General features: G+C 40.6%; 1 protein-coding gene across 4 annotated transcripts in view; it reads left to right on the plus strand.

The window, feature by feature from the left end:
* IL12RB2 (interleukin 12 receptor subunit beta 2) overlaps positions 1–27301 on the plus strand; it is an 80741-nt gene that overhangs the window by 19130 nt on the left and 34310 nt on the right. For 2 of the 4 annotated variants that reach the window (XM_024734589.1, XM_024734590.1), the window contains exons 4-9: positions 1003–1117; positions 2026–2210; positions 3430–3572; positions 4668–4818; positions 13670–13749; positions 26488–26707. In XM_024734589.1, coding sequence (XP_024590357.1) covers positions 1003–1117; positions 2026–2210; positions 3430–3572; positions 4668–4818; positions 13670–13749; positions 26488–26707 — 894 coding nt within the window. The remainder of the gene's footprint in view (positions 1–1002; positions 1118–2025; positions 2211–3429; positions 3573–4667; positions 4819–13669; positions 13750–26487; positions 26708–27301) is intronic. The other 2 variants (XM_024734591.1, XM_024734592.1) reach the window with 2 other exon arrangements.

The raw sequence follows: 27301 nt of genomic DNA on the forward strand, positions 1-27301 counted from the left end.
ATCAATTACAGCTTTCTTTTTTTCTGAGCAGACAGTGTCTAGGGCTTCGGTGGTACCCTTGTTTTATCTCACCCAAAGGAAGCCTCTGTCTACATCTGGGTCTCAGTATTAGGGTAGAATGAGATGACCCAGTAACAGAGTATTTTCTCTTATCTCCATTAAATCTGAGAAACTCCTAGCTTTGAGTTCTGTCTTTGACTATAAAATGGCTTCATTTAAAAATACACACCTTGTGATAGAAGGGACCATGCCTGCCTTGTTCACCTTTGCATTTCCACAGCTAACACTGCCTAGCCCGTGGAAGGTTCTCAGTGTCTGTGTACATAAAGAATTAATTTATACATGTTCATTAAGTGCTCCAAGTGATGCTGCAGAAATTAGATTTAGGTGGTACAGCCCAGGAAGACATGACTAAGGGCCAGTGGGTAAAAGTGCCTTGGCAACAAATCTCAGGTCAATGGAGAAAGAAAGCCCCTCAGTTTCAAACGTTTCTAGTATTTGAATGGGCTTCATTCTAAAAAGGTAAACTCATCATCAACCGGGGTAATGGAGCTAGCACTGGATGTTCACCTGTCAGGGAGAACAGTAAAATATGGTGGTGAAAGGCTTGGATTCAAGTCAGCCACTCCTGGGCTGGAGACCTGATTCTGCCACTTCATCGTTTTGTAATCTTGGGCAAGATACTTCATCTCTAAGTCTTAGGTACTTGATGTAGTTGCTATGATTTCCAATTGAGAAAAACCACACATAAAACACTGAGCATAGGACTTGGCATATAATAATTGTTTGATCCATATTCACTATTATTGCCATGGTTATTGGAAGAAATTCATGCCTAGGAGGCAAATTTGAACTTCATGGGATCTGAAATGGCTCCCAGCTCCTCTGGGTATAGGAGACATAGGGGAAGTATTGTTATCTTGTTGGCAAATAATAACAATGTAATTGAAGTATCACCTGTGTGCTATTTAAAATAGGTGGTTTTGTTATTTATTTTTAAAGTTATTCCAGAACAGCCTCAAAACTTATCTTGTATACAGAAGGGAGAACGTGGGACCGTGAGATGCACCTGGGATAGAGGACAAGACACCCACCTGTATACTGCTTATACTTTACAGTGAGTGAGACTGTATTTTTGCAGCTTTTTTGGTAGGTCTTCTCTTAGATGACATTTAGAAGTACTGAACAGTTCTAGTTTTACCAGAGAGAAGAAGCAATAAACACCTCTAGATAATTAGATACTTTAAAAAAAATTCTAGTGTTCATCAAGTAAAACTGGCTTATTCATCTAAAGTGTGACTAACTCAGAGTTCTCTTCAGGGCATCCAAGGCCCATGTTGTAGTCGTTCTTCCCTGCTTTATAGGATTAAACTGGCTGCATTATATCCCTTTCCTTTTCTGCAGTTGTGGACTCTTAGGGTCATGGTATAGACTCTTAGAGTCTATAAATAGACTCTTTTTTGTGGTAGCATTCCATTTGCCTTGGAGGAGTTTCTTTTTAAAGCACCTTTGCCTGACCTGAGAGTTCACAAAAAGAGAGAGTCTGGGAGATTCTTTTCCTTGGAGTTGATTCTGTAATCCTCTCCAAAGATCCCGCTGGTAGCACTATGCCTAAGTGAGTAGGAGATAAGGAAAAGGCAGTGGGGCTCAGGGTTCTGGTCTGTACTAGCATTTGGCATTTCTGTGCAGTAAATGCCAAGGTGGCCATGGATCCTTTGGATGATTGGATCTGTCCTAAGGAGCTAAGATGTCAGCCAGGGTTTTGGGAATTCAGACAGTGTAGAGATGGTTACTCATCCATACGAATGTCAAAAAGTCTCAGTCCTACCAAAAAAAAAGAGAGGGGTGAAGTATGGTCCTATTTATGACCACAGAATACAAATATTCCCATTGTGTATGCCCTAGTAGTAAAACTGACCTTAAAAATGTGAGGAATTTTAAATATATGAACATTTTGTTCCTTTGTGCTAAGAAGGCAACAGCACATAAAGTATCTTGCTAAACACAATCGTCTTTCATTTACAGGTTAAAGGGACCCAAAAATTTAACTTGGCAGAAGCAATGTAATGATCACTATTGTGATCATTTGGACCTTGGAATTAACCTAACCCCTGAATCACCTGAATCTAGTTACACAGCCAAGGTTACTGCTATCAATAGTCTTGGGAGTGCTTCTTCATTCCCATCCTCATTCACATTGTTGGACATAGGTATGTATTATTTCACTTTTTGTAAGTGTCGATCTTTAGCACGTGAATATTATTTTTTAAATCACTTGAATGTTCTATGTGTGATTGTTTCAAAAGGGACAGTGGTTCACGGAAAGTGGCCAGTAGGCATAGGCAAAGGATAGATGTTTCTTTGATGCAAGCCAAAGGATGTATGTCTCTAGAGCTATAGAGAGATGTTCAAAATGGGATATTGAACATTATTCTCTCCGTTGGAGAAATAAGAGCCCCCTGGCCCCAAATCCCGTGAAGGCACTGGCTGCCAGTGATACCATCTGACTGAGGCAAGGGTCATGTGAGGTTATTCAGGTGTCTTTTCACCCCCATAGCTACTCCATTGTTCTGAGATAGGCTGCATGTGGGCCTGCAGGGCTAGAGCAGCCAGGTGCCACCTATAAAGGAAGTGTATCATTGTACCAATCCATCTTCCTCAGAGAATACCTACCTCCACCCCTCTCATCAGCTTGGGAGCTAGAGTGAGCCAGTCCCAGCACATTTCTGAGCAAATGTAATTGGCCCAGTTGAATCAGAGGCCAATCCCAGGCATTCCCAAGGTCTCAACATCCCATGTAGGACTGGGCTTCAGGCCTGCCTGAAGTTCTGGCCTCACACTATGTGTCTCTCTTCTCTCTTCCCAAAGCACCTCTTTGCACACATACTGCTAACTGTGAGTCTGAATGTCGGTATCTACTCTATATTTTCCTATCAAAGTTCTGCCCATTCTACCTTCCATCTGTTGACATTGATCATCTCTAGCCACCTTCTTTCCCTTTTATTCTTCTCTTCTATTCCTCTGTTGCTCTCTTTCCTATGGCTTTTCCTACCAATATTTCTTCTCCTTCTATGGTGATCACCACTAACCACACCTCTACCTTCTCAGCCACTGGAACTCCTGGGTTTTGGCACATTGGTTTTCTTTTAATCATTGAATTAAATGGAATCGAAATTATTACTGATGTTCATCGTAGTTTAGTAAAAATGAGGGTAGATTAAAGGGAATTACTTTAATGATTTAGAAATGAATCCAACTTTTTCTTCTTTCTAAAAGCCAGGGACTACTCTCTTGTCTATTTCACCAAGTTTAGTAACCATGCATCTTAGAAATGAGATTTGTTCAACTCTTTAGAAGCCCATGTCAATACATAAGACAATTTCCAATTATGGAGCCTGAGTCACACTTTTTTTTTGTCCTGGTTACCAGTGAGGCCTCTTCCTCCGTGGGACATCAGAATCAAATTTGTAAACGCTTCCGTGAGCAGGTGTACCCTTCAGTGGAGAGATGAGGGGCTGGTGCTGCTTAATCGACTCAGATACCGGCCCATTAACAGCAGGTCCTGGAATATGGTAATGGTCTCTAGAGTGAAGGGGAAACCAGGGAGGGGTTCTTAGGAGCAATGCCCAGATCTCTCTTTTCATACCAGCAAAATATGGAGTTTTAAGAATATTTAGCCCAAAAGTACACATACACATTTGAGACACACCAGTCACTTACACTTCTGTTTATTAAGAAATATCTTAAAGTTTGATCACTGATTCCAAAATTTTTTAAGCCACAGGCTTCTGTAAATCCACATTAATTTTCTACAATTTATTTCTAGTGAGTCATTTTTCCTTGTTATTTTACCCCCACCCCATCATTACTTCCATTACTACTTTTTAGTAATTTTTTTTAACATATTGGAAAGAGAAATATTAGGGAATGTTCAAAGAGGGGCTTATCTGAATTGAATATTCCAAAGAAAAAGCTTCACATTTTGATGTAATAGTAAACATTAATTTTTTTTTTTTTTTTTTTTTTTTTTTCTGCCACGATTGAGCCCCAGCCCTTGGCAGTGAAAGCACGGAGTCCTAACCACTGGCCCACCATGAATTTCCCTAAACATTAAATTTTTTACAGTAAAAAATATAAGATTATAATTCCTTCCAGTATTTTGTAAAATATAATGGCTTATAATAATAACAAAGGATCAGCTCCACATGTAGAGAGGTATAATAATTAAATTTTTCACCTATAATTTTTCCTATATAATTTTCTTATATAATTAAATGTTTCTGTTTGGGACCAGTTTTATGTCTGTGTTAAAACATTCATCACATCCTAGTTGTAACCAAATAAAGAATAATCTCTAGTGTAGAAACAAGCTTCTTCAAGGCCCTTTTGAAAACTGGTAGTTTTCAATCTTGTTTTTCAGCTGGTTTCGGGATCCCCCTTGGAATCCATATAGATGGATTCTTAGACCCAGGAGTTTTTTGTTTTATTAATGAGAAGCTATTGTTTCAGATTAACATCACGTGTATTCAGTAACCCAGTCATTGATATTTCTTCTTATTGAATGACAGATTTGAAAAGTAAAAAGCGTTATCTGGTCTGGTTTTCCTACCTTTATTTAAATGAATTTAGTATTAACAGGCACTTTTTAAAATCTTGTTGGATTCAAGGTTAATGCCACAAATGCCAAAGGAAGACATGATTTGCTGGATCTGAAACCCTTTACAGAATATGAATTTCAGATTTCCTCTAAGTTACATCTTTATAAAGGTAGTTGGAGTGATTGGAGTGAATCATTGAGAACACAAACACCAGAAGAAGGTATGTGTCTCAGAAAAAATGGAGGGGAGGGAGGTGGATAGAGTGGAGGAAAGACAGGAGAGAGAGAGGAAGATGTAATGATTTCCTTGGAATAGAATCTCTAAAGAACTGTTACTGAATCAAAAAGTATGAGTGCATTAATTAACAAGCTCATTTTGACATTGACTTAAGTATTGAAGCTGTCCAGGGAGATATGTTTATATCGCTAAAAATTTTTTAACATTAGGTAACGTGTTTGCCACACGTTATCATGCTGGTTACAAGTTTATGCCTCAGTAATGTTTGATTATAGCTCTTATTTCTATTTCACTTACTTTCTCAGTTACTTTCTCTTATTCCACAAAGCTGCAACCAGTAATTAATTTCATTCCTTTATCATTAAACCTTGATACATTTTACCCTTTTGATTCTATGAAAATTAATATGGCTTTATAAGCCATACTAAAAGCTTGAAAAAAGGTAAACTCTGGAGATAACATTTTAAAATAAAGTTTAACATCTGGCAATCTTTCCTCCTCCAAATGTTACAGCACTGCACTTCTTCAGACCTTTGATACTCACTGCTCACATGAGTACCACTAGACTGCCCATAGCTATAAAGAGGAGATCAAATATATTTTTAAGTCTGATGGACTTTTCTTTTTGGTTATTATTGGGAAGACAATTTTATTGAAGTATAATCAAAAAAGCAAAAATGCTTATATGAACTTTATGACAATACTAAATCTTTGGAGATATAAGAAATAGCCATCTGAATATTAGTTTTCAAAAGCACTCAGTGATACAGTGTACAGCTTCATAATTTATGAAAATTTGTTTCAGAGGAAAAATAATTGACATATAATCTGTTGCTTTATTATCTGGAGATTTTGAAGCATTAATGTCAGAAAAGCTAAGTCCTTATTTGTGAAACTTATAGATATGTGTGCATGTAAACTAGCCTAATGATTCAGCTACATTCATTTTCTGTGAGCTACTAGTGATTTTTGGTAACTGATGACACTTATCAGTGATACTCCAATGACTTTCAAGGATGTAAACTATTAATAAAATAAATAATATATAAATTATAGAATAATTGTATACTCTTCCTTTCTTCTGACAATAATTGCATTTCGCTATTTAAAAAATATTTTTAAATGAATTCATTCAGCAAATTATAATTTATTCCTCTCATTTTATGATAAAAATCTCTTCAATTAATGTTGAGCCACTTTTTCTCTGTTTAAATGTGTGTCATTTTTATACTCCGGAGCTTACTCTTATTATCCTTTTATTACAATGTCAAAGTAATGCATTTTAAAAATACCTCATGGATTTTTAGACTTTATTTATACATGGTACAGATAAAATTCTTGGAAATGGGCCATATTTTATGTCCAAGTCCAAGGTAGTAAATAGACTGAAAATTTTTAAGTTATATCACATTAAGCTAAAGTATAAACTAGGGAAACTCTGGGCTTGTAAATTCTTATCATTTTTACTTACACTTGATAATGACCCATTTAGAGATGTATGAAAAGGTTTTTCTTTCTTTCTTTTTTTTTCAAGTGTTTATCTGTTGCATTAAAAACCCAGGATGGTAACTTTCTCATATCCTATAAAATAAACCACCATCATAACAATGAGTGCAGCAACTTGTTACGGTTATGAACTCGTAGATGGTTATGAATTGAACCAAGGAAGCTGGCTTATTCAGAGTAATTGCAAACATTCATAAAGAGAGAAACGCATTCTCTGAGATACACCACGCTACCAAGCTCTGCTGGTTTCCTTTCAGTGTCTGAATCTCCCTTTTTTGTGTTTGATCTTTCTGCGGGTTGTTGCAGGTTCTCTTTTCTCTTACTCTAAACTTCATGGTTTTCACCTCTAACCGCTGTTCCTGTCATCAGTTTCTGTATGAAACATCAACTGATGTAAACCTAAAAGGTGTGAATTTTTTTTTAACACTATTTCCTTTTGACCCCTGAGATGTGTACGGATATATAACTTGGCATTTAAAAAAAAAATACTAGTAAGTACTAGTAAGCTTTTTTCTTTTTTTTTTTTTAGTCACTGTCTAAAACTGAATGATCTTATGGTAGAGCTTTTTCTTTGCAGCCTTGGCTACTCAAAACAGAGCAATATGTTATCTCCTGGTGGATTGGGCACAGTTATTTATAGCACTCCAGCAGAGAATGAGGGTATTATTCACTTCACATGGCCCTTTCCCATGTCATTAAATTCAACTCTTGTCATGGTCCTCCATGAAAAACACTTTTTAAATGACCACTAAGTAAGGGGTGGAAGGAAAGAGATAACTTTCTTATGTTTAGGACAGTCCAGCAATCAGTAGCTATCAGTGGGCCTGATACTGGGAAACAAGCAATCATATTTTACTTCTAGTGGGAAAACAGTCTGAATTTGGGCTGCATAGTGTCCAAACATGCCTGAGAAGATGCCCAGATGTTGGGGGGAAGGCACTCCCTCATCATTTTGAACACCCAGGAAGAGACTCCAAAATAAAGATGAATGAACCACTCCTTAGAGCTGTATTATCAGTTAGGTGTTTCTGTCTGTTCATTCACCATTTTTCAGTCTTATTTATATGTTTGGTCTTGCTAAATGTGACTGTGAACAGTTAATAAAGGAAGTGTTAAATGCTCATACTAGTGCCAGAGCAGCAAAGGAGGAGTCCTCCCCCACTGTGGTGGTGGCATAGGTGATTGGTGAGAGATCCCAAAGAGGGAGAAAATGCAAGGCTACCAGCTGCAGCCACCCATGTTCACATTAAGAAGCTAGACAATTATTCATTCATTTGTGACTTTGAACTATTGCTAGGATAGGTTAGGTGTGAACAATTAAATACTAGAGGTTATTTTACCATCTCAGTTAGCAAGCAAGATGGTAAGTCTAGCTTAGGAGTCAGCAAACATTTGCTATAAAGGTCCATATAGTAAATATTTTCAGCTTTGCAGACCATATGATCTTTGTCACAACTACTAAAATCTAGTGTTATCACAGGCAAGCAACCATTGACAGTATACAAATACATAGACAAAGCTGTGTCCAAAATTTTATTTTTGCACACTGAAAATTGAATTTTATAAAATTTTCATGTCACTAAAAATGTTTCTTCTTTTGACTTGTTTTCAACCATTTAAAAATGTGAAAACCATTATTATTAGTTCACTGGCTATACCAAAACAGGGAATAAGGAATCAGCCAGATTTGGTCCATGGGCCATAGTTTGCTGACTCCTAAACTAGCTAAACTTGAAACTATTATACTTGCATCTTTTTGCCTAAGGCTTCAGGAAATGAGAATGAATGGTTCTTTACATTCTAAAGGGATTTACCTACGAACATTTTCATTAGAGGGAAAATGTTATGTTTTAGATCCAGTGAGTGTCCCTACCCTTTTATCTTCTTGTGGTCTCTTCTAAGCCCAACATCTATCCTGGAAGAAGTAAATGCCTGAACTTAACTATTTGACAAGGTAGTGATCACCCAAATGGGAAGAAATGTTTTCCATGAAGCCCTCCAAAAGAAGCCACTGGGGGAAAAAATACTTCTCTGGATGATCTGTGAGGAATGTGTGTATATCAGGAACTATGCCAGGTGCTCAGACATAATGATAACCAGTCAGATCCTCAGACTCAAGAGCTTATAGTCTATCTTGAAACATCACGGAAAGATTCCTGGAAGAGATGACACCAAGAAAAACCTGCAAAGTCCAAAGGGAATCTTGTGGCCTTCCTCCATCTGGAACATGTGGTCTCCAAGGTTATTGCAGTAGAAGAAAAGAGCTATTTTCTCCTAGAAGTACTTGATTCTCTTGAGTTCTGTGAAATCCCTTGTTCCTGGTTTTTACTCTACCATGTTGGTCAGTTCTCCTTTGTCTCTTTTGCTGGCCATCTTTCTCTTTTTAATCTCAATCTGTAGGGCTTTATATTGGACCCCCTTCTTTTCCCAGCTGACCTCATTCAGTCTCATGGCTCTAAAACTAGATAGGTAGGTAAAGAGAGAGAGAGAAAGATAGAATATAGTTTCTGTCCTGGACTCTTTCCAGAACTTCAGGTTTGTGTTCCAGTCACCTATTCCATATCTTCACTTAGATGTCAACAGACATTCTAAACCTCACATAGCCTAAACAGACACTTTTATTTTTTTCTCCAAAGCAAAATGTTTCCAAAATGCCTCTGTTTCAATCTTTCCTGTCGTGGTAATTGACACCACCATCTTCCTAGCTACTCAAGTCAAAAATGCAGAAATCATCCTTAACTTCTCCTTTTCTCCTATCCCCTCATACCAGCAGTTGACTCTTCTAAAACATTCAAAATGCATTCATTCTTTCCATTGCTACTCTGACTATCCTAGTTTAAGCTACTTTCTCATTACAAAGCGTAACAATAAAATGAACACTTAGAAACCCACCATTCAGCTTAAATGCTATAAGATTACCGATATATTCTTACCGTGTCACGCTTCACTGTACGTAACCACTATTCTGGACTGTGTGTTTATATCATCCTCATACTTTTTCTCGTAGCTTTCAGAAACGTATGTATTTCTAAACAGTGATTAGTTTTGCTTATTTTTGAGCTTAATCAAAATTATATGTGTATGTAATCTTTTGCAACTCACTTTTTTCCCTTGGCACTCTAACATGAGGCCTCCATTGACTTTAGTATGGATGAAACATTTCTGCTTCTATTAAGAAACAAGCTCTTCACTTGTGATCTGGATGTTGAAAGGTTATGTTTCTTTAAGAAAAGAAAAGATGGTGGAGTATTCAGCTATGTCAAATGCTGCCAATAAATCCAATGAAATGAGAATAGAGAGGTGATCATTAGATTTGGCAAAATAGCATTCATTGCCAACCAGGAGCAGCATCAGTAGTGTGATGGGGACAGAATCAATTGGCATTGCTTGAGAGTGAATGTTAGGTGAGGGAATAAAGACAGTGACAATTCACAACTCTTCAGGACGTTCTGTGAAGGAGAGCAGAGATGTTGGGCAGTAGCTGGAGCAGGATGTGGTATTAAGAAATTCCCTATTTGTTTTTGCTTTTAGGATCAGAGATAATACAGTATATTTGCAAGGTGATGATAAGGGCCCAGCAGAGAGGGAGAAATTAATGATACAGGAAGTAGGATAATGGTGGGAGAGAGATCCTTGACGAAGCAAGAGGATGGGATCCAGAACTCAAGGGGTTGGTCTTTGATGGAAGTGGGGATGCTTCATCCACAGTAAAATCAGTAGGGGTGCTGTGTTAGGGAATTGATGGGGAAGTTCGAAAGTTTCCAGGGTGGAAAGATTAGGGAATCCCTGTCTGATTGCTTCCTTTTGCTCAGTGAAGAAGTTGAGAGAATCAGATCATTGGAAGTGAGCAGGTGGAGGGAGGGACAGTACCAGCCATTGGGAAGGAACACCAGGGTGGATGATGAGCCACCAAAAATAGTGACAGAAAGGAGTGGAAAGAGAGAGTGAACCAAGTGTTGAAAGTTATCAAAGAGGAGGAAGGGTGGGAGCATCTGTGTAGGGCTTCCCATGGAGACATAGCAGGTGGTAACATATAAAGGCAAGAGTGTACCACTAAAAAATTGTTTAAGCAAATGGGTGTTTGTAAATCTGTTTGAGTTATTTGAAACTAGATTTTAGAGAAACGTATCACAGCCCAAAGAGTGGACGTGGAGTAACCAAGATGGCAAATGACTTATCTCTATCTTGTCCTGCTTGGAGCATGGTTTGGACCAAAATATTCTCATGGGTTCAATTTAGCCCACTACCTGAAATCTCTCAAGATATTCCTTTTTCATATTTACTTTGTGTTAAATTCTCCATTTTCACTGTTCTTAGAGATCTTTCTACTCCACTCCACTGCCTGCTAAAATCTCTGTGGAGGGATTGCTTTCCACTTGCAATTCAATTGCTTTTGTTTACACCCTTGCACTTGCCTTGGCTTCAGAGATGGATGCTAACCTCAGAAGTAGCACATGGCTTGGCCCTGATTTATTTACCACATGTGCTATTTCACAGAATCCTAGAATCTTGGGATTTAGAGTTGAAAGAACCCTCGAGGTCAGTTAGGTCAGTTAAACTGATCTTCGGCTTAATTTAGGATGTCCTCTTTTTTCATATTGGTGATTCCCTCCTCTTTAACCCAATGGTTTTTTCCTTTACCTTACCTTTTCTCGTCTACCCATAGTAGTTTTATCTGTCTTTTGTTAGATAACACTGAGGTTAGGACTTTAAGTGATTTTATGAGAGTTGAATGTCAAAGATTGTCTCTAATATTAGCCCTTAAGTTGCTCTAAGCAGAAATGGTTTGACATTCCTGGTCATGAAATTTTACACTTGACACTCATACAGATTTGGTTAATGATTTCTCTCCCATAGAGGCTTATGCTGCAAGTGGGCACCATTAAAATTTCAATTTATCCTTTGAACAAAATATGACTCTAGAATTTGATTCTTAGCTCTGTAATAATCTGGTAGGTTGTAGAGGCAATGAGTGACAATGAGAGGCAACGAGTGACAATGAGAGGCAATGAGACAATGAGTGTTCCCTTTAAATTTCTTACCAATATGTAATTTACTGAAGACATTTAGCACCATGGAACACGTCCACTGGCTTTGACATTGAGCACACCCAAGTTTCCAAATCCTGATTATGTAGTCAATGTCTGGATTATCTAGTTTGTGGAGTGCTCAGATCTTTGCTCAACACGGTGGACTGTAATGGACGAGCGGGGTCTTTGGAGACAGTGAGACCTGGGCTCGGCTCTTAGCTTTGCCATCACCAGCTCCACGCTTTTTGTAAATCACTTAGCATTTGTCAACCTCCTTGTCCTCAGCTGCAAAACAGGTATAATCACATGTACCCTCTGCCTTGTGTGAGGATTAAGTGAGATCATGCATATAAAGTGTCCAAAGGTTACCTGGCGCATGGTAGGTGGTTAATAAATGTCAGGCCCCCTTTCCTTCTGTTGCCTGTGCTTTTTTCCTTTTATGCAGCTGGACTAGCAGAAAAAAAGTTCTGAGCTTGACTCCTGGCTCCCTGTAATCCTGAATGATTGAGAGCACTTTCAGAATGTCTTCTGTATACATTTCTTACTTCTAATTCCTGGCTGCAAGGGTAAATACTACCACTGGTGGGAAGAGAAGGGGAAGAAAAGAAGTGAATGTTTAGAAATAAAAAAAGAGAGACAAAGGTGAGAGAGGCAGGAAGAGGAAGTGACAAAGGAAGAGAATAGAAAGGTGTACCTGATGGAGGATGAAAGTTTTATAGAGAAATCATAACCCTTCACAGAGCCAGGCAACCGCATAATGCAGAGAAAAGAGCACAGGCTATGTGATAAAACAGAGCTGTGTTCAAAGCCTGGCTTCTCCGATGATTAGTTCTGGAACCTTGATCAAGTTCCTTAACTTCTCAGTACTTCAGTTCTCAAAGGAAGAAAACACAGCAGCAAAATTTACTGAGTACTTACCATGTGTCAGCACTCTTCCGTTCATTTACATTCTCACAACAGCCCCATCTGATGTGTAGAATTAATGTCCTCATTTGACAGATGAGGAACCTGGCTTGAGGACATGGTAAACATTTGTTCAAGATCACAGAGCTGGGATTTGCCCATAGACAGTCTGGCTCTGGAGCTCACACTTTAACCACTGCCCTGACGCTAGTGCATCACGGGGCTGAGGAGGACGGGAGATGTAATTGAATGGGCCCACAAAGGGCCTGCCCATAGCTGGGACATGTGCTCCCTCCCTGTCCTTCTTTCTCTTCTCCCCTCTCTGGCTGTTTGTCTTCTGCTCTCCAGATGGGACTTAGTTTCTGGAAATTTCCATCTGGTTAAATGGAACTTGCTGCTCCAAAAGGAACCGCAAGATAGCCTCACCCTAATATACTCTGAATGTCACTGTTACACAAATAAGGTTGGTGCAGTTGAAGCCTGTTTTCAGGGATTGCTTCTGCTGATTCCACCCCTGGCTGTAAATCAAAACAAATCTGACAGTGGGAGAAATAAAACTACTTGACCCATACACACACACACACACACACACACACACACACACACACACACACACACTCTTAGACACAGGAGTTGCTTATTCAGTTTCTTTTCAAGTATGTTCTATTGACTTTCTCAAATTAAATTAGGTAATATTTGACCATCGTCTTATGGATTGGTGATTATTTCTTCTATGAGTTCAGCCTGTGTTTCAGCATCAAGTAGATAATATTGCCTGGTTTTTTCATTTGCTTATTCATCATTTAACAAAGAGTAACTGGGAGTCTGTTACATTCTAAGCATTGTGCTAGGTATGAGGAGTATTAAGATGAATGAGATAGGCCTCCTTACTAATAGATTATTGTTTAGTGATCATAAAACCAAATAATTATAGTCCAGCATAAGTTCAGGAACGGAGATGAACACAAAGTTCATCATTTGTATTTTGTATTTTTACAGGATCAAAAAAATGTTTCCCTTATGATTTATGTTTATTTTTCTATTGAGAATTCTTTCTGCATTCCAATAAAAAAGAATTAACCAGACGTACTTTCTTTGAGTTGTTTTACTAATACATGTTTTAAGAGTAAGTTAAGAATCTAATTTCCTTGTCATTTTTTAAAATTTGTCTTCAAGGTAACCTTGTTTTTTCTGACTTCTGTAGTCAAAGATATATACATGTTCATTGTGTAACAGCAGAAAAAGGAAGATACTGGGACACAAAGAAAACTGAAATTATCCTATAATCCTACTCCCCCTGAATTATTTAATGAATAACCAATTGACTTCCAAAGTCTTCCTATTGTATAGATATATATGTATATATGAAACTGTTTTTTTTCCCCTTCAAAACAGAGCCTACTGGAACATTAGATGTCTGGTACATGAGACAGCACATTGACTACAATAGACAACAGATTTCTCTTTTCTGGAAGGTAAGTTTGCGGTGTCCACTTAAAATTCAGGAGAATTATAGATTTGGGTTTTTTGTTTTGTTTTTATTGAGATATAATTGACATATGAAGAGAATTACATATTTGAATGATAAGTTTCAAGGCCAGAAAAAGACCTTCTGTTTCCATAGTGGCTTTGGTGTGAGCCTTCAGAGTCTGTGTTGGAGCTCATTTTCTCAGCCAGATCCTCATGATGCTTGACTCTGTGTCATTTATTTTTCCCAAACAAGGGTGAGAACTCTGACTTCCTGCCTCCACACAATCACATCTTTCCCTCACCCACCAGTCGGATCAAGGTTCCCTCCCATCCCCGAGCATGTCCACCCTTTGACCCCACTCAGTACACCTCTTCTGATTCATACAATATGCCCAACAGTGACCATGCAACCTCACTTATTCATTTGTGGGGAAATTAAAGCTGTGGATGTTTAAGAGTATGGTTTCTTGCAGATCAAAACTACAATGAGGTATCACCTCACACCAGTCAGAATGGCCATCATCAAAAAATCTACAAACAATAAATGCTGGAGAGGGTGTGGAGAAAAGGGAACCCTCTTGCACTGTTGGTGGGAATGTAAATTAATACAGCCACTATGGAGAACAGTATGGAGCTTCCTTAAAAAACTAAAAATAGAACTACCATATGACCCAGCAATCCCACTACTAGGCATATAACCTGAGAAAACCATAATTCAAAAAGAGTCATGTACCACAGTGTTCATTGCAGCTCTATTTACAATAGCCAGGACATGGAAGCAACCTAAGTGTCCATCAACAGATGAATGGATAAAGAAGATGTGGTACATATATACAATGGAATATTACTCAGCCATAAAAAGAAATGAAATTGAGTTATTTGTAGTGAGGTGGATGGACCTAGAGTCTGTCATACAGAGTGAAGTAAGTCAGAAAGAGAAAAACAAATACCGTATGCTAAACATATATATGGAATCTAAAAAAAAAGGTTCTGAAGAACCTAGGGGCAGGACAGGAATAAAGACACAGATGTAGAGAATGGACTTCAGGACACAAGGAGGGGGAAGGGTAAGCTGGGACAAAATGAGAGAATGGCATGGACATATATACACTACCAAATGTAAAATAGATAGCTAGTGGGAAGCAGCTGCATAGCACAGGGAGATCAGCTCGGTGCTTTGTGACCACCTAGAGGGGTGGGGTAGGGAGGGTAGGAGGGAGACTCAAGAGGGAGGAGATATGGGGATATATGTATATGTATAGCTGATTCACTTTGTTATGAAGCAGAAACTAACACACCACTGTAAAGCAATTATACTCCAATAACGATGTTAAAAAAAAAACCAAATGGAAAACAATATGTTTTCTATGGTCATTGAAAAGGGAAAGGATGGAAAAAATGCTGCTCTACCTCAGGAATACTAATAATAGTAGAAAATAATAGGAATAGGAAAAGGAAGCAGCCTTTACGAATAGTAGCAAAACAGTAGTAAACTGAACAACCTTCCAGAAAACAATGAGGCCTAATGTTATTACAAAATGTAAAAGTTTTACAGAGTACTGAAAGCTGGCATTATCATTTCACTTAATCCTTACAAAAACTCTAAGAGGTACATACTGGTATCCCCACTAACACATGAAAACACTGAGAGTCCAAGAAAGGAGGTTCTTCTCAAAGTCACCCACCTACTAAGTGCAGAGCTGGGACTAAAACCCATCCAGAGCTCTTTCTGCTACAGCATGACTCATCTTTGTCCAAAAAAATACTATTTGAATTGAGCTACTGATTGGCTTGTTCATAAGAAGAGGTTTTATTTCCCAAAACTTACATCCCTTTTACGACAGTTCTTCTAGTTAAGGGCAAATAAACAGTTTTGGAATTATGAAGCTGATGAGCATGAAACCAGAAGTCAGACTAATAAAGTCCTCTGGTGGGGTTAGCTTGATAGATTTTGATAATTGCAATCTTCTTCGGTTTTAAGAAATGAGCTCTTGCTCCCTCTTTCCCTTTCTCTCTCTCACACACACACACAAAATGTCTGGCATAAGAGGAGTCTACTATAAATAGCTTGGTGAGTCATAATCAAGTTCTTCCCTTCGAAACTAAAACTGCAGCTTAAAATTTATCTTAAAATAAAACATTGTTAATAGCAAGATTATTCCTAAAGCAAGGCATTTAGAGCAGCCATGATTTGTAAATAGTATAGAAGAACCCAGCTCAATTCCTGGCTATTGGTTTTCGTTTTCAGAAGTAAGCGACTGGTTAAAACGAATATTCTTCCTCCCATAAAGATTCCCTCTTCCCAAAATGTGCTTTACAGTTATCGGAAAAGATACTCTGTTCTGGTCCCATTTCACTCCTCTCTGCTCTAGGGTATCTCTCGGTAGAATGAGGGTAATGAGCCTGGTACCTGCAGAGCTGACAAGGCCGTTGTAGGGCCCAGTCAATGAGAAGACACAAACGCAGAAAAATCACGGGGGCCACCAAGGAAAAATTAAATGATACTGCATCATGATTTTTATCTTAACAGGGTAAGCAACGTGCCTGGTGCTATATCTGTGTATACTGTCACAGAGAGAATTTAGAACAGGCACGAGCAGGGTACCCTGAAACCAACGTCAGAGCAAAGTCAAAATAACTATTTGTTAGCCAACAGGTAATGCTTAGCAAGCTTGCGTATGCAAACTCCTCTCTGCTACTCATCTTGATCCTGTCGCTCTTCCTCACGAAGCTTAGATTCTAAAATGAAGCCTTGAAATTCAAAGAGGCTTTAAAGCACTTCTAGTCCACGCTTTCTCTCATAAACATTGCTCCCAGCCCAGCCAGGACGGACAGATATCTGGGACCTTCTGGGACAGGGAGAATCGCTTTGGAGGAAGCCTATGCCTCGATGGCATCTCTTATTGAGAAGTTAGAAAATCTTTCCTTTTGTGGAGCCAGAATTGTGGGCCCAAGAAGGATGCTTTGGACTGGAATCGATTTGAATAAGAAACCAAAAATGTAAATACTAGAAGCTTCTATAACCTTGTGCCAGATGGTAGTCATGACAGGGCACCTTCAAAACCTTCAATGATTGTCCAGCCTGAGAAAGGAAAGTTGGACCCAGTCTTCAGTTTTATAGGGTCATTACAGGATTTAGTCCTTCTCTGTCGAATCCTGGGCTTCTTCAATTGCCTCTCCACCCACCTGGGAGAGGTAATTAAACCCCGGCTGGAGTTGCTGAGATGAGCAGTCCTGCTCTGGACCCCAGAACCACGAATCCCAGACCTCTAGAGCCAAAGGGCATTTAAGCAGCATGCAGTTCTAACACTCGTTTTACAAACACGGAAACTGAGGTCTAGGGAGGGGAAGTGATTTCCCATGAGAGGATTCCATGATGTGGTGCTTGTGCTGGAAGCCTTTCCTGGGCGGAAATACTGCCCTCTGGAACCACCCCTCTCCCACTCATCCGCCTGGGGATTCCTCTTGCCCCCCTTGGGCAGGCTTGGGAGTCTCACGCACCTGGCTGTGCTGTGACACAAGGAACTCATCTAAACCTCAGGCTAGAAAGAAACACTGTAGCCGGATCAAGTGCTTTGTGGTGGGGCCTCAGTCAGACCACACTGGGGAAAGGAAGCAAAGACGTGTGTGGTGGCTGATTTTTTTTTTTTCACTTTGATCAATACTGGGAAACCAGATAAGGGGGACACCCCAGCACTGCAAAGGGGAATTTGGGGCTTTGGCACTAGAGGAAGCCCCAAGTAAAACCCCAGCAGCCTGTGAACACAGAGAGAACACGTTTCTCTTGCAGATAGGGAGAAGTGAGATGACCTTTCGTTTTTGTAGGATGTTTACACTAGGGGAGAACAGCTTGGTGCTGAATGGGTACAGCCCCGGTGTGTGTGGAGGGAGTTGAGGATGTGTGAATGTGCGTGTCTGGAGTGGTGTGTGTGCGTGTGTGTTGTATATGTGAGTGAGTGCACATGTGTGTGAATGCGTGGGAGTTTTGTATGCGTGGGAGGGATGTGAGTGTGTGGGTGTGTATATGTGAGTACGTGTGTGAGTGTGCGGGCATGTATGTTATGCATGTATGTGTCTTAGTATAATAAAATACCACAGACTAGGGGCTTATAAATAACAGAGATCAATTTCTCACAGTTCTGGAGGCTGGAAGTCTGAGATCCAGCTGCCAGCATGGTTGGGTGAGGGCCCTCTTCTGTGTTGCAGACTTCTGTTTTATCCTCACGTGGTGGAAGGGGCTAGACGGCATTCTGGGGTCTCTTAGAGAGTGCTAATCCCACCCATGGGGGCTCCACCCTCAGGGCCTAATCAACTTGCAGAGGCCCCACCTCCTGACACCATCACATTAGGTGTTAAGTTCCAACATGTGAATCACCCTCCTCAGTGAGTGTGGGATACGTGTGGGTATAAGCGTGGGTGTATATGTGTGGGTGTTTGAGTGTGAATGTGTATGAATGTATCTATATGCGTGTGTATTTATGAAGGTGGGTGTGCGAATATGTTGAGGGTAAAGGAGACCTTTGATGTTCTGGTTCCCACATAGTTACTCATTTTCCCACACCTTGGTTTCTCCGAAAAACTCCATTTCCTCAAAAATATCCTGTACTATTTTTTTGCCATAGTTGCTTTTTAAAAATTTTTTATTTTTAAATTTTTGGCCACACCACGTAGCTTGCAGGATCTTAGTTCCCCAACCAGGGATCGAACCCATGCCCCCGGCAGTGCAAGCCAGAGTCGTAACCACTGGACCGCCAGGGAGGTCCCCATAGTTGCTTTTAAGAGAAAAAATACTTTCTATGTTGAAGCCAAAAAGTAGAACCTAATCTATGAATCAAGCAAAAACACCTGGGTGTTGTTAAAACAGTAAATGCAATAACAGGTAGAAACTGTTGCTGTGTTACCAACAGCCTCAGTGTTGCGTTAGAGCCCTTTAAGGGGTGGGGGGAGGAGTGTCACCAATTCTTTCCCTCAGATTCCCTCTATCATCTCCTTCTGCACAAACTTTCATACCGTTTCCTTTGCTTTGACAAAGCATTTCAATCCATGATTCCAGCACACTTTTCCTTCAGTTAATACAGCTTCTATCCTTTAAGAAGAAAGTCACCTCGAATATATATGGGGATGATGTATGAAAAGCTATGACGATGGGTTAAAGCCACATTAACCTTTCCAATTTCCTCTGTAAATTTCTTCAGCGTCCTCTCACTGTCTCGATCATAGCAAGTCACAAACTTTCTGAAATGGTGGTTTGGGCCATGGGTCTGGAAGAGAAATACCTGTGTGCAGATGGAGCTGAATTCACTCCTTCATTCACTCACTCATTCATTTATTCATTCAAGCAAACACATACATGAAAACCCCTCTTTAGGCCTAGAGCCCGTGCTGCATGTGGGGATATGGAAGTGAACAAGCCAGGTCCAGGCTCCATGCCCTTGAGCTCACAGTCCAGCAGGAGGACAGAAATAGCAAGGAGGTGGTGAGGGCCCTCAGGTTCAAGGAGGGGTTCAAGGTTCGGCTGGGGGGGATGATGGCCAGGCAGGGGAAGGAGTGAGGAGTCAGAGAGGACCTTTCAGAATGTAATACTGCAGATTTCAGCATCGTCCATTCTCCATGCAGCTGACTAACTTTGTGAACCATAGAACAAAGTGGAGCTCAGGCAATGAGCGAGTCACTGCAGTTAAAAGATGGAGCATCAGAAGGACAAAGGGCATAGGAGAGTCTACACATCGAAAGATAGGCCTGACAGTCAGAATCCCACGTGAGTTTCTGCTTTTTAGTTTCTTAATTGGTTGGAAGGATTTCGAGGTGTGGGTAAAGTGAGTCCACAGTCGAGTTGCTGAGGGTTAAATAGGGTGAAGTTTTTGTTTGTTAGCTTGTTTTTTTAAACAATTTTAAGGATAAAATCTTTTGGAATAGTTTAAATCTTTAGAAAATATCACGTATAAACTTCCCCTTAAATTGTTAGTATTGATTCTGTCCAGGTGTTATTAAAGTTTTCTGACCCTAAAAAAAAAGAGAGAAGTTAATACTGGAGCTCCCCAGAAGAACAAGTTAGTCAGGACAAGGGTGGGAGAACATTTGACAGGAGAACCCCTGGGGACACGACTTCGGCTTGAAGGATCACATTAGTGAAGTGCTATCCCATAGAAATATAAAGCAGGCCACGGATGCAAGCCACATGCATAATTTAAAACTTTCTTGTAGGGCTTCCCTGGTGGCGCAGTGGTTGGGAGTCCGCCTGCCGATGCGAGGGACGCGGGTTCGTGCCCCGGTTCCTGGAAGATCCCACATGCCGCGGAGCGGCTGGGCCCGTGAGCCATGGCCGCTGAGCCTGTGCTCTGCAACGGGAGGGGCCACAACGGTGAGAGGCCCGCGTACAGCCAAAAAAAAAAAAGAAAAAAAAAAAACTTTCTTGTAGCCACATTTTAGAAAGTAAAAAGAAACGGGGACAGTTTTAATAATACATTTTACTTACAGATATATTTGGAATGTTATCATTTCAACATGTAATTGATTTAAAAAATATGAATGAGCTATTTTACATTCTTTTTTTCCTACTATGTCTTTGACAACTGGTGTGTCTACTAAGTGCCAGTATGGCACAGTGGCCAGGGGCTCACCCTCTAGATAGCAGCCCGTCTCAGGTCAGGAGAGCCCCATTTTGAAGGCTGCAGAGCTCCCTCCTGTAGTGGACAACAGCCAGTCTCCTGAGCCTTAACAAGCAAGATAGAAGAGGGATAGGGAATCTTTTGGTTCCAAAGGTGGGGAAAAAACTGGGTGTTTTATATTCACTTGTTCAATGAAGTAATTCATTTGGATAAACAGCTACCCTCGAACCATAGAAGTCAAGAAGAAAGAGAAAAGAGCCAGCCCCATACACCAGTTTACAGCACAGCCTCAGACTGTTGAGACCAGAAGCAGCTTATTCAGTACATTCACTTGGTCTCTTTCTCCCTGTCTTTGTCTTTGGTGAAAGAAGAATATTCCAACCTGTATCACATTGCACTGAAGGGATGAATTCTTTGGCCTCCTCATATGAAAGGGATTCAGTAAAAGTAGAAAGTATTATTTGTAACCTGGTTTATATTGATGGAGGACAAAGGTCTATTGTAAATCCCCAGGGAAGATTGGCTGCCAGGAGCCTGAGGCCCTTATATAATTATAGGAGGTATCCAGCCTCAGAATCAATGTTTAAATACAAAAGCAGCAGATGGGAAGATTAGTTTTGCTGCAGTACTCAACTCTCTCTCCTTCCCTTTCCCAACCCTGTCTCATCACAGGCTGGCACAGCATTTCTGGAGATATTTTCAGACAGAACAGGTTGCTTTCTCTTGCTTACTAGTCACACATACTGTACCAGATGCAATGCAGGGAATTTGGGTTGGATAGCAGAATGTGGTCAGTGACAAAGATAAGAGTAAGTAGCAGAGAATTAACAGAAGATAGAAAACAGAGATGGAAGGGGAGTTAAAGCTTTGCTCTTAAAACGTTTCCATTATTTTGCTGTTTTCTAGCTGTAAAACAAAATAGACATCATTATGCCCGGGTAACGACCAGGAGGTATGACTATCAATTAAATCAGTTCAGAGTAGCAGGACACCTGGGGGATGCCTACTACGTGCCAGCATGCCAGCAGTTAAGACTTTATTCTCCAGATAGAGCAGCTGTGCTAGCTGGGTTCAAGCTCCAGCTTTACCACTTACTTCGTGTTCTTGAGCAAGGCGCTTAAACTCTCTGTGCCTTACTTGCCGCATGAGTACCGTGCAGATAATAAAAGTATATATAACATGAGGTTGGTATGAAAATAAGAATTGTGAAAAGTGTTTGCCAGGTCATTCTTAGGAGGCGGACACTGGTCATGACACTGAGGATGCAAAGACAAACTGACAGGCTAGTGGGGAGACAGATCCACAGATGGAAATTTCCAGTACAGTGATTTTTAAAACTTCCAGGTGAGGATTGTCTTCACTTTGGACTGGGGTTGCTGAAGGCAGTCATAAGTTCTGAAGTCAAGGTACCCAGACTTAAACCCACAAATTGCATATACTTTGTAATCAACTGTATGACATTGGTGAAACTTCCATAGAGAGCTGTGGTATAAGCCAGGTCAAGATTAATAGAAGATTAATAGAAGAGCCATATAAGTATGATGGGAAAAGTGCCAATTATGTTGATTTTTATATTAGAGTTAAGTGAGAGAAGAGTACCCACCAAGTGTCTTCATATCTCTCATGCACCAAACACTCTTTTGAAACAGTTTACTTCCCTTAGCTCATTGAATCCTCCAATAAGCCTACTATGCTGCATATAGAATTATCCTCATTTTACAGATGAGGAAATTGAGGCTCAGAGAGGTGAAATAACTTGCCCAAGGTCATGTGGCTGCTAGGTGGTGGAGCAGAAAAGCAAAAGATCTTCCCGAATAACAAGAACCAAGTCAGCAGTGTTCCAAAACCAAAAAAAACCAAAAAACTCTTCACAGATAAAGCTGTGACTAATAGTGTTCAAACTGCCCAGCTTTCCAAGGGGTCTTGATTACAGACTCTCTTCTCTGATACAGGCTAAGCTCTAACAGTTTTTTAAAAGTTATTATTTGCATCAGGAAAAGTTCAGAAGTAAAATATTACTTTATTATAAGTACAGTAGTTTTTTTGAAGTCTTAAGAGGAAATGATTTATCAATTCACAGAAACACCTTTCCTATAATATACTTCAAAACACAAACGGGGCACGCATTCACAAATGCATCAGACTTTGTCCTTTCTTGGATTACATTCACCAAGTTATTTTTGATGCTGAAAGCCTTTTCAGGCAGCAGAATTCTTATAATGGTTTATGAGGGAGCTGTTCACTCTTTGCTTCTCAGACAAAGCGAAGTCAGAAAGGCTACACTCACTAAGTTTAGATCATTTTCCACAGGACAGAGCAGAAAGAAGACTGAAGGGAGAGAGGCAGTGGACAGCTTTTCCTTTTTAGTGTATTCTTACCAGTAGGAGAGGGTGACAAAAACAGTAGGACCACTGGCTTGAAACCCACTCTCAGCACTGCCCAAGAAGGGACAAGAAGTACCCTTGAGATGCTCCTAGGGACCCCAGACTCCGTCTGGATATCGCCCTCCTCTCTCATATCCACCAGGGGGCGCACTAAAATCTCGCATTACTTTTCTGTAGGGACTTTTTTTTTTTTTATTAATTTTTTTTTTTCTTTTTTTTTTGCGGTACGCGGGCCTCTCGCTGCTGTGGCCTCTCCCGTTGCGGAGCACAGGCTCCAGACGCACAGGCTCAGCGGCCATGGCTCACGGGCCCAGCCGCTCCGCGGCATGTGGGATCTTCCCAGATCAGGGCACGAACCCGTGTCCCCTGCATCGGCAGGCGGGCTCTCAACCACTGAGCCACCAGGGAAGCCCTAATTAATTTTTTTTTAACATCTTTATTGGAGTATAATTGCTTTACAATGGTGTGTTAGTTTCTGCTTTATAACAAAGTGAATCAGCTATACATATACATATGTTCCCATATCTCTTCCCTCTTGCATCTCCCTCCCTCCCGCCCTCCCTATCCCACCCTTCTAGCTGGTCACAAAGCGCCAAGCTGATCTCCCTGTGCTATGCGGCTGCTGCCCACTAGCTATCTATTTTACATTTGGTAGTGTATACATGTCCATGCCACTCTCTCACTTCGTCCCAACTTACTGTTCCCCTCTCCGTGTCCTCAAGTCTGTTCTCTAAGTCTGCGTCTTTATTCCTGTCCTGCCCCTAGGCTCTTCAGAATTTTTTTTTTTTTTTTTTTTTTTTTTTAGATTTGTAGGGACTTCTTGAGTCAGTTTCTTAACCTCTCTAAGCTTTAGCACCCTCATCAGAATGAGGAGTTATAAGGAATAAATATGACAGGATGTAGAGCTTCTGACTCATGGTATGGCCCAATAAATGATAGATTCCCCCTTCTCACCCACCCAAATAAACAAACACTAGAGTAAAAATAAATTTATCTGAGAAGACCCAGTTGGCTCCTCAGGCCAAGGTTTTTCTCGATTCAGAGCTTCTCTCCTTCTGACTCAGGGCTCGTTGGCTCTGGAAAAAAAGAATTCTGGATCTCCACTCTCCCCAAATTGCTGACCTCTTGCCCACTGTTGATGTTCCAGTTTCTTTGCAACTCTGGGCCAGAAGGGTGAATGGGGATCCAACTATGCAACATGGCGCTCGTACTCACCAGTTCATTGTCTCACGCTTGCCGTTAGAGGGAGCAGTGAGTCAGAGTGGAGGGGTCATGAATCCAGAAGTCAGGAGCCCTGGATTCCACTCTCAGCCCCTCTATCTGTCCCTTGAGTGGCCTTAAGCAAGTCATCTCTTGTCCCCAGGGCTTAGTTTCCCCGTTGATAAAATGAAACACTGAATTCATTGTTAATCTGTAGAACCCCTTCCTGTTCTGTTGTTCTGGGATGATAGTCCATTCCCTCAGGGCCAGGTGTCATCAAGGGGTAATGCATTATATACATGATTCGCAAACTTGATGTTACTGGGGGTTTTTTAACCAACCTAATCACACTCTTTTTAGTTGCTTCAGGAGACTGAGTGCCCCTCCAGCTAAATACCTGTTTTCCCACTGGCTCATTGAACTCATTGAATCTTTTATTCTATGGACCCTGCTGGACAAGTTAGACCCATTTTCCAGTTTGGTTAAGGAGACCAGTTATCTGAGAGATGTTTATCACCAAACTGGAGCTTGACATTTTATACAAGCATAACTCAAGGGTTACCATATTTATTTGTCTAACTCCTTGGCCCCATCCTCACCTTCTCACTGATATTTGCAACTCAAAACTAATGCAAAGTGAGTCCAAGCCCTTCCCTGCCCTCCGGGAACATTTACTCATCTTTCCAACCCACACCTCTGTTTACTACATCACTGGGATCAGCTGGATTTCCACAGCGGTCTCTAGGTAGGTTCATTGGATCCAAGAGGACTTGACGTTTCCTCCCTTCTGTCAGCACTCTACCGCTGGATTGCATGAGATTGCTGAGGTGTCTGTGAACGATAATGAGCGCGTGGTAATGCAGGCTGTTTCCCTATTGCCCCTTGGATTCCTGGCAAGAATGGGGAGTTTTGTGAGCCCAGTTAACTCTTGGGGAGTGCCTTTGGGTGGGGTGCCTGGGATAGGGGTGACAGTCCTCCCTCTGGAGCTGCACAAGGGACAGGGAGGGAAGAATGGAGTGAGAGAGAGCTGAGGGAATGGTCTTCCCTAGCCAGCTTTTGCTTTAATTTATCTTGTTTTTTCTCCTATGACAAAGGGCATGTTTATTAATAACAGTTCAGAACATCACAATGTCAAAAGCACTCACTTGTTTTAATGCACACCATGGGCCTATGAGATCAGCTGTGATGGACGTTTGCAGCGCTAACTTTCTTGGTTCTTGCCAGGACAACAGGATGTCTTCTAGGGAATGGCTGAACGTGCGCCCAAAAATGCCCCCAACAACATGGCATTCACCCAGTGTGTTGACCATGGTTTATGATCCAGTCTTGGGCCTTGTGGATCCAGAAGGGTACCTAGGGCATGATCTGCATTATTCAAGCTCCTAGAGCCTGAAATATAGAAAGCTGCATGTTCATGCATTAATTTATAGTGAGAATTGCAGCTGTTGGGCCAACCAGAAGGCTTGAGTCAGCAGATAGGAACATCCTCTCCCAGCGTGCTAATTATTTCAGAAGCCAAATTATAATCAGAAGGCCAATTTTTTCACTTTAAGTGAAAAATACAAATTTTAAGTGAACCAGATGTTCACATTAGCCCAGCCTCTCCTGACAGATAAATGATGATAAATGACATAGGAAACCAAATTATTAAAAGATTGCTTAGGGAGCAGAGAACCAGAGAAAGGGGCATTTGCCAATTCTAAGGTGTGTCTTTCAGCGGCTTGAGGCCACCCCACACCCCATGGAAGGAAGAGCCTTGTCAAGAAAACTGTGATGCTTAAGTCTGGTGAGCAATGCCTTTCTCTCCCTGCACTAGGCATGGACAGGCACTGCCAACACAGGCCTTGGCAACTCCCCATTTCCAATGCTTCTGTTTCCCATGGTCCTTGTCCAAACAGGGTTACAGTACAAATAATTAGTTTTCTGCTTACTTTCTGGGATTGTTCCCAAGCCATCTCAACTGGAATTCTTGCAGTTCCAAAACTTGTTAGTCACACATTTATAAACAGTGTCTTAGTTTCCTAGCACAGATGGCTAATCCAATTCACTAAGTATGGATTTTACTAGTTTAGCTCTTAAGAAGCTTGTTTTTGATTTCAGGAGCAGCATTTCACTTTCTATGTAAAAATATATACGTGTGTGTGTTTCACAAATTCGGAAATGGAGACTCAGAGGGTCTGAATGCCTTGCCCAGGGTCACACAGCTGGTGATTGGTAGAGCTGGAACTCAAACCCAGATCTTCTGAGTCCAGATCCCTCACTTGTTCCACTGAATGTAATTGAGTTTTCTCCTATTAGGAAGTGTCACTTTGAAGCAAGAAAGGAAAATCAATATGTTTTTAAGAATTAGCTTTAAAAAATGTTAACTGATTTCTTTTTCTAAGTGGCGGGGCTGGATGGAGACATGAAAGTGTGCAATGGAGGAGATGAGATGTAAATAAAAAGGTCACTCCAGTGTAGCCACCTGCTGCTGGCAGTCATGAGGTCCTAGTATAGAGCATCCAGTGACCTTGTCTGAGAGTACATAGTAAGGAGATGTGTTTTGTTGCAGAATCTGAGCCTATCAGAGGCAAAAGGAAAAATCCTCCACTATCAAGTGACCTTGCAGGAGGTAGCAGGGGGAAAAGCCACACTACAGAACATCACAGAACGCACCTCCTGGACCTGGGTCATTCCCAGAACTGGGAACTGGGCTGTGTCCGTGTCTGCAGCTAACTCGAAAGGCAGTTCCTTGCCCACTCATATTAACATAACAGACCTGTGTGGGGCAGGTAAGTACCAAATTTTCTTTAATATTACTTGAAGGAGATTGTTTTACTAAACTCTTATCTCCCTCAGGTCCAGCTCAGGGCCTGGTATGAGTAACACAAGAGTTTAGAATTTGGAGTCAACGGCCTTCAGAGGCCATCTGAAATTTCCATTTAGCCAGTGAGTGTCCTTGGACAAGTGAATTAACACCTCTGAGCTTCAATTTCCCCCTCTCTAAACTAGGGATTTTATTACCTGAATTACAGGTCATTGTGAGATTAAATACAGAGACTAATACATAGCAGGTACCTAATAAATACTAGTTAAGGAAATATTCATTACATTAAATTGAACGCTATTATCTGGCTCATTTTTCCAGAAGCAAGAATAATATGTGTTGTCAAGTTCTAGAAAAACCATACCTATAGTCAAAATATGTTTTAAAACCAATAGTATTAAAATGAAATTCTGGCTGTTACGGAACTATAGTACAATTTTGCTATAATACAGCTCTTTATTACACAAATTTAGATATGTATCCAGTTATCTACACTGCAAAGCTCCCAACTAGCTATACACATTTTATAGTTGCATCCCCTGAAAACTAACTTAGGATG

The sequence above is a fragment of the Neophocaena asiaeorientalis genome, unplaced genomic scaffold (genome assembly GCF_003031525.2).
Source record: "Neophocaena asiaeorientalis asiaeorientalis breed wild unplaced genomic scaffold, Neophocaena_asiaeorientalis_V1.1 scaffold15, whole genome shotgun sequence".
In the NCBI taxonomy this organism is placed as follows: Eukaryota; Metazoa; Chordata; class Mammalia; order Artiodactyla; family Phocoenidae; genus Neophocaena; species Neophocaena asiaeorientalis.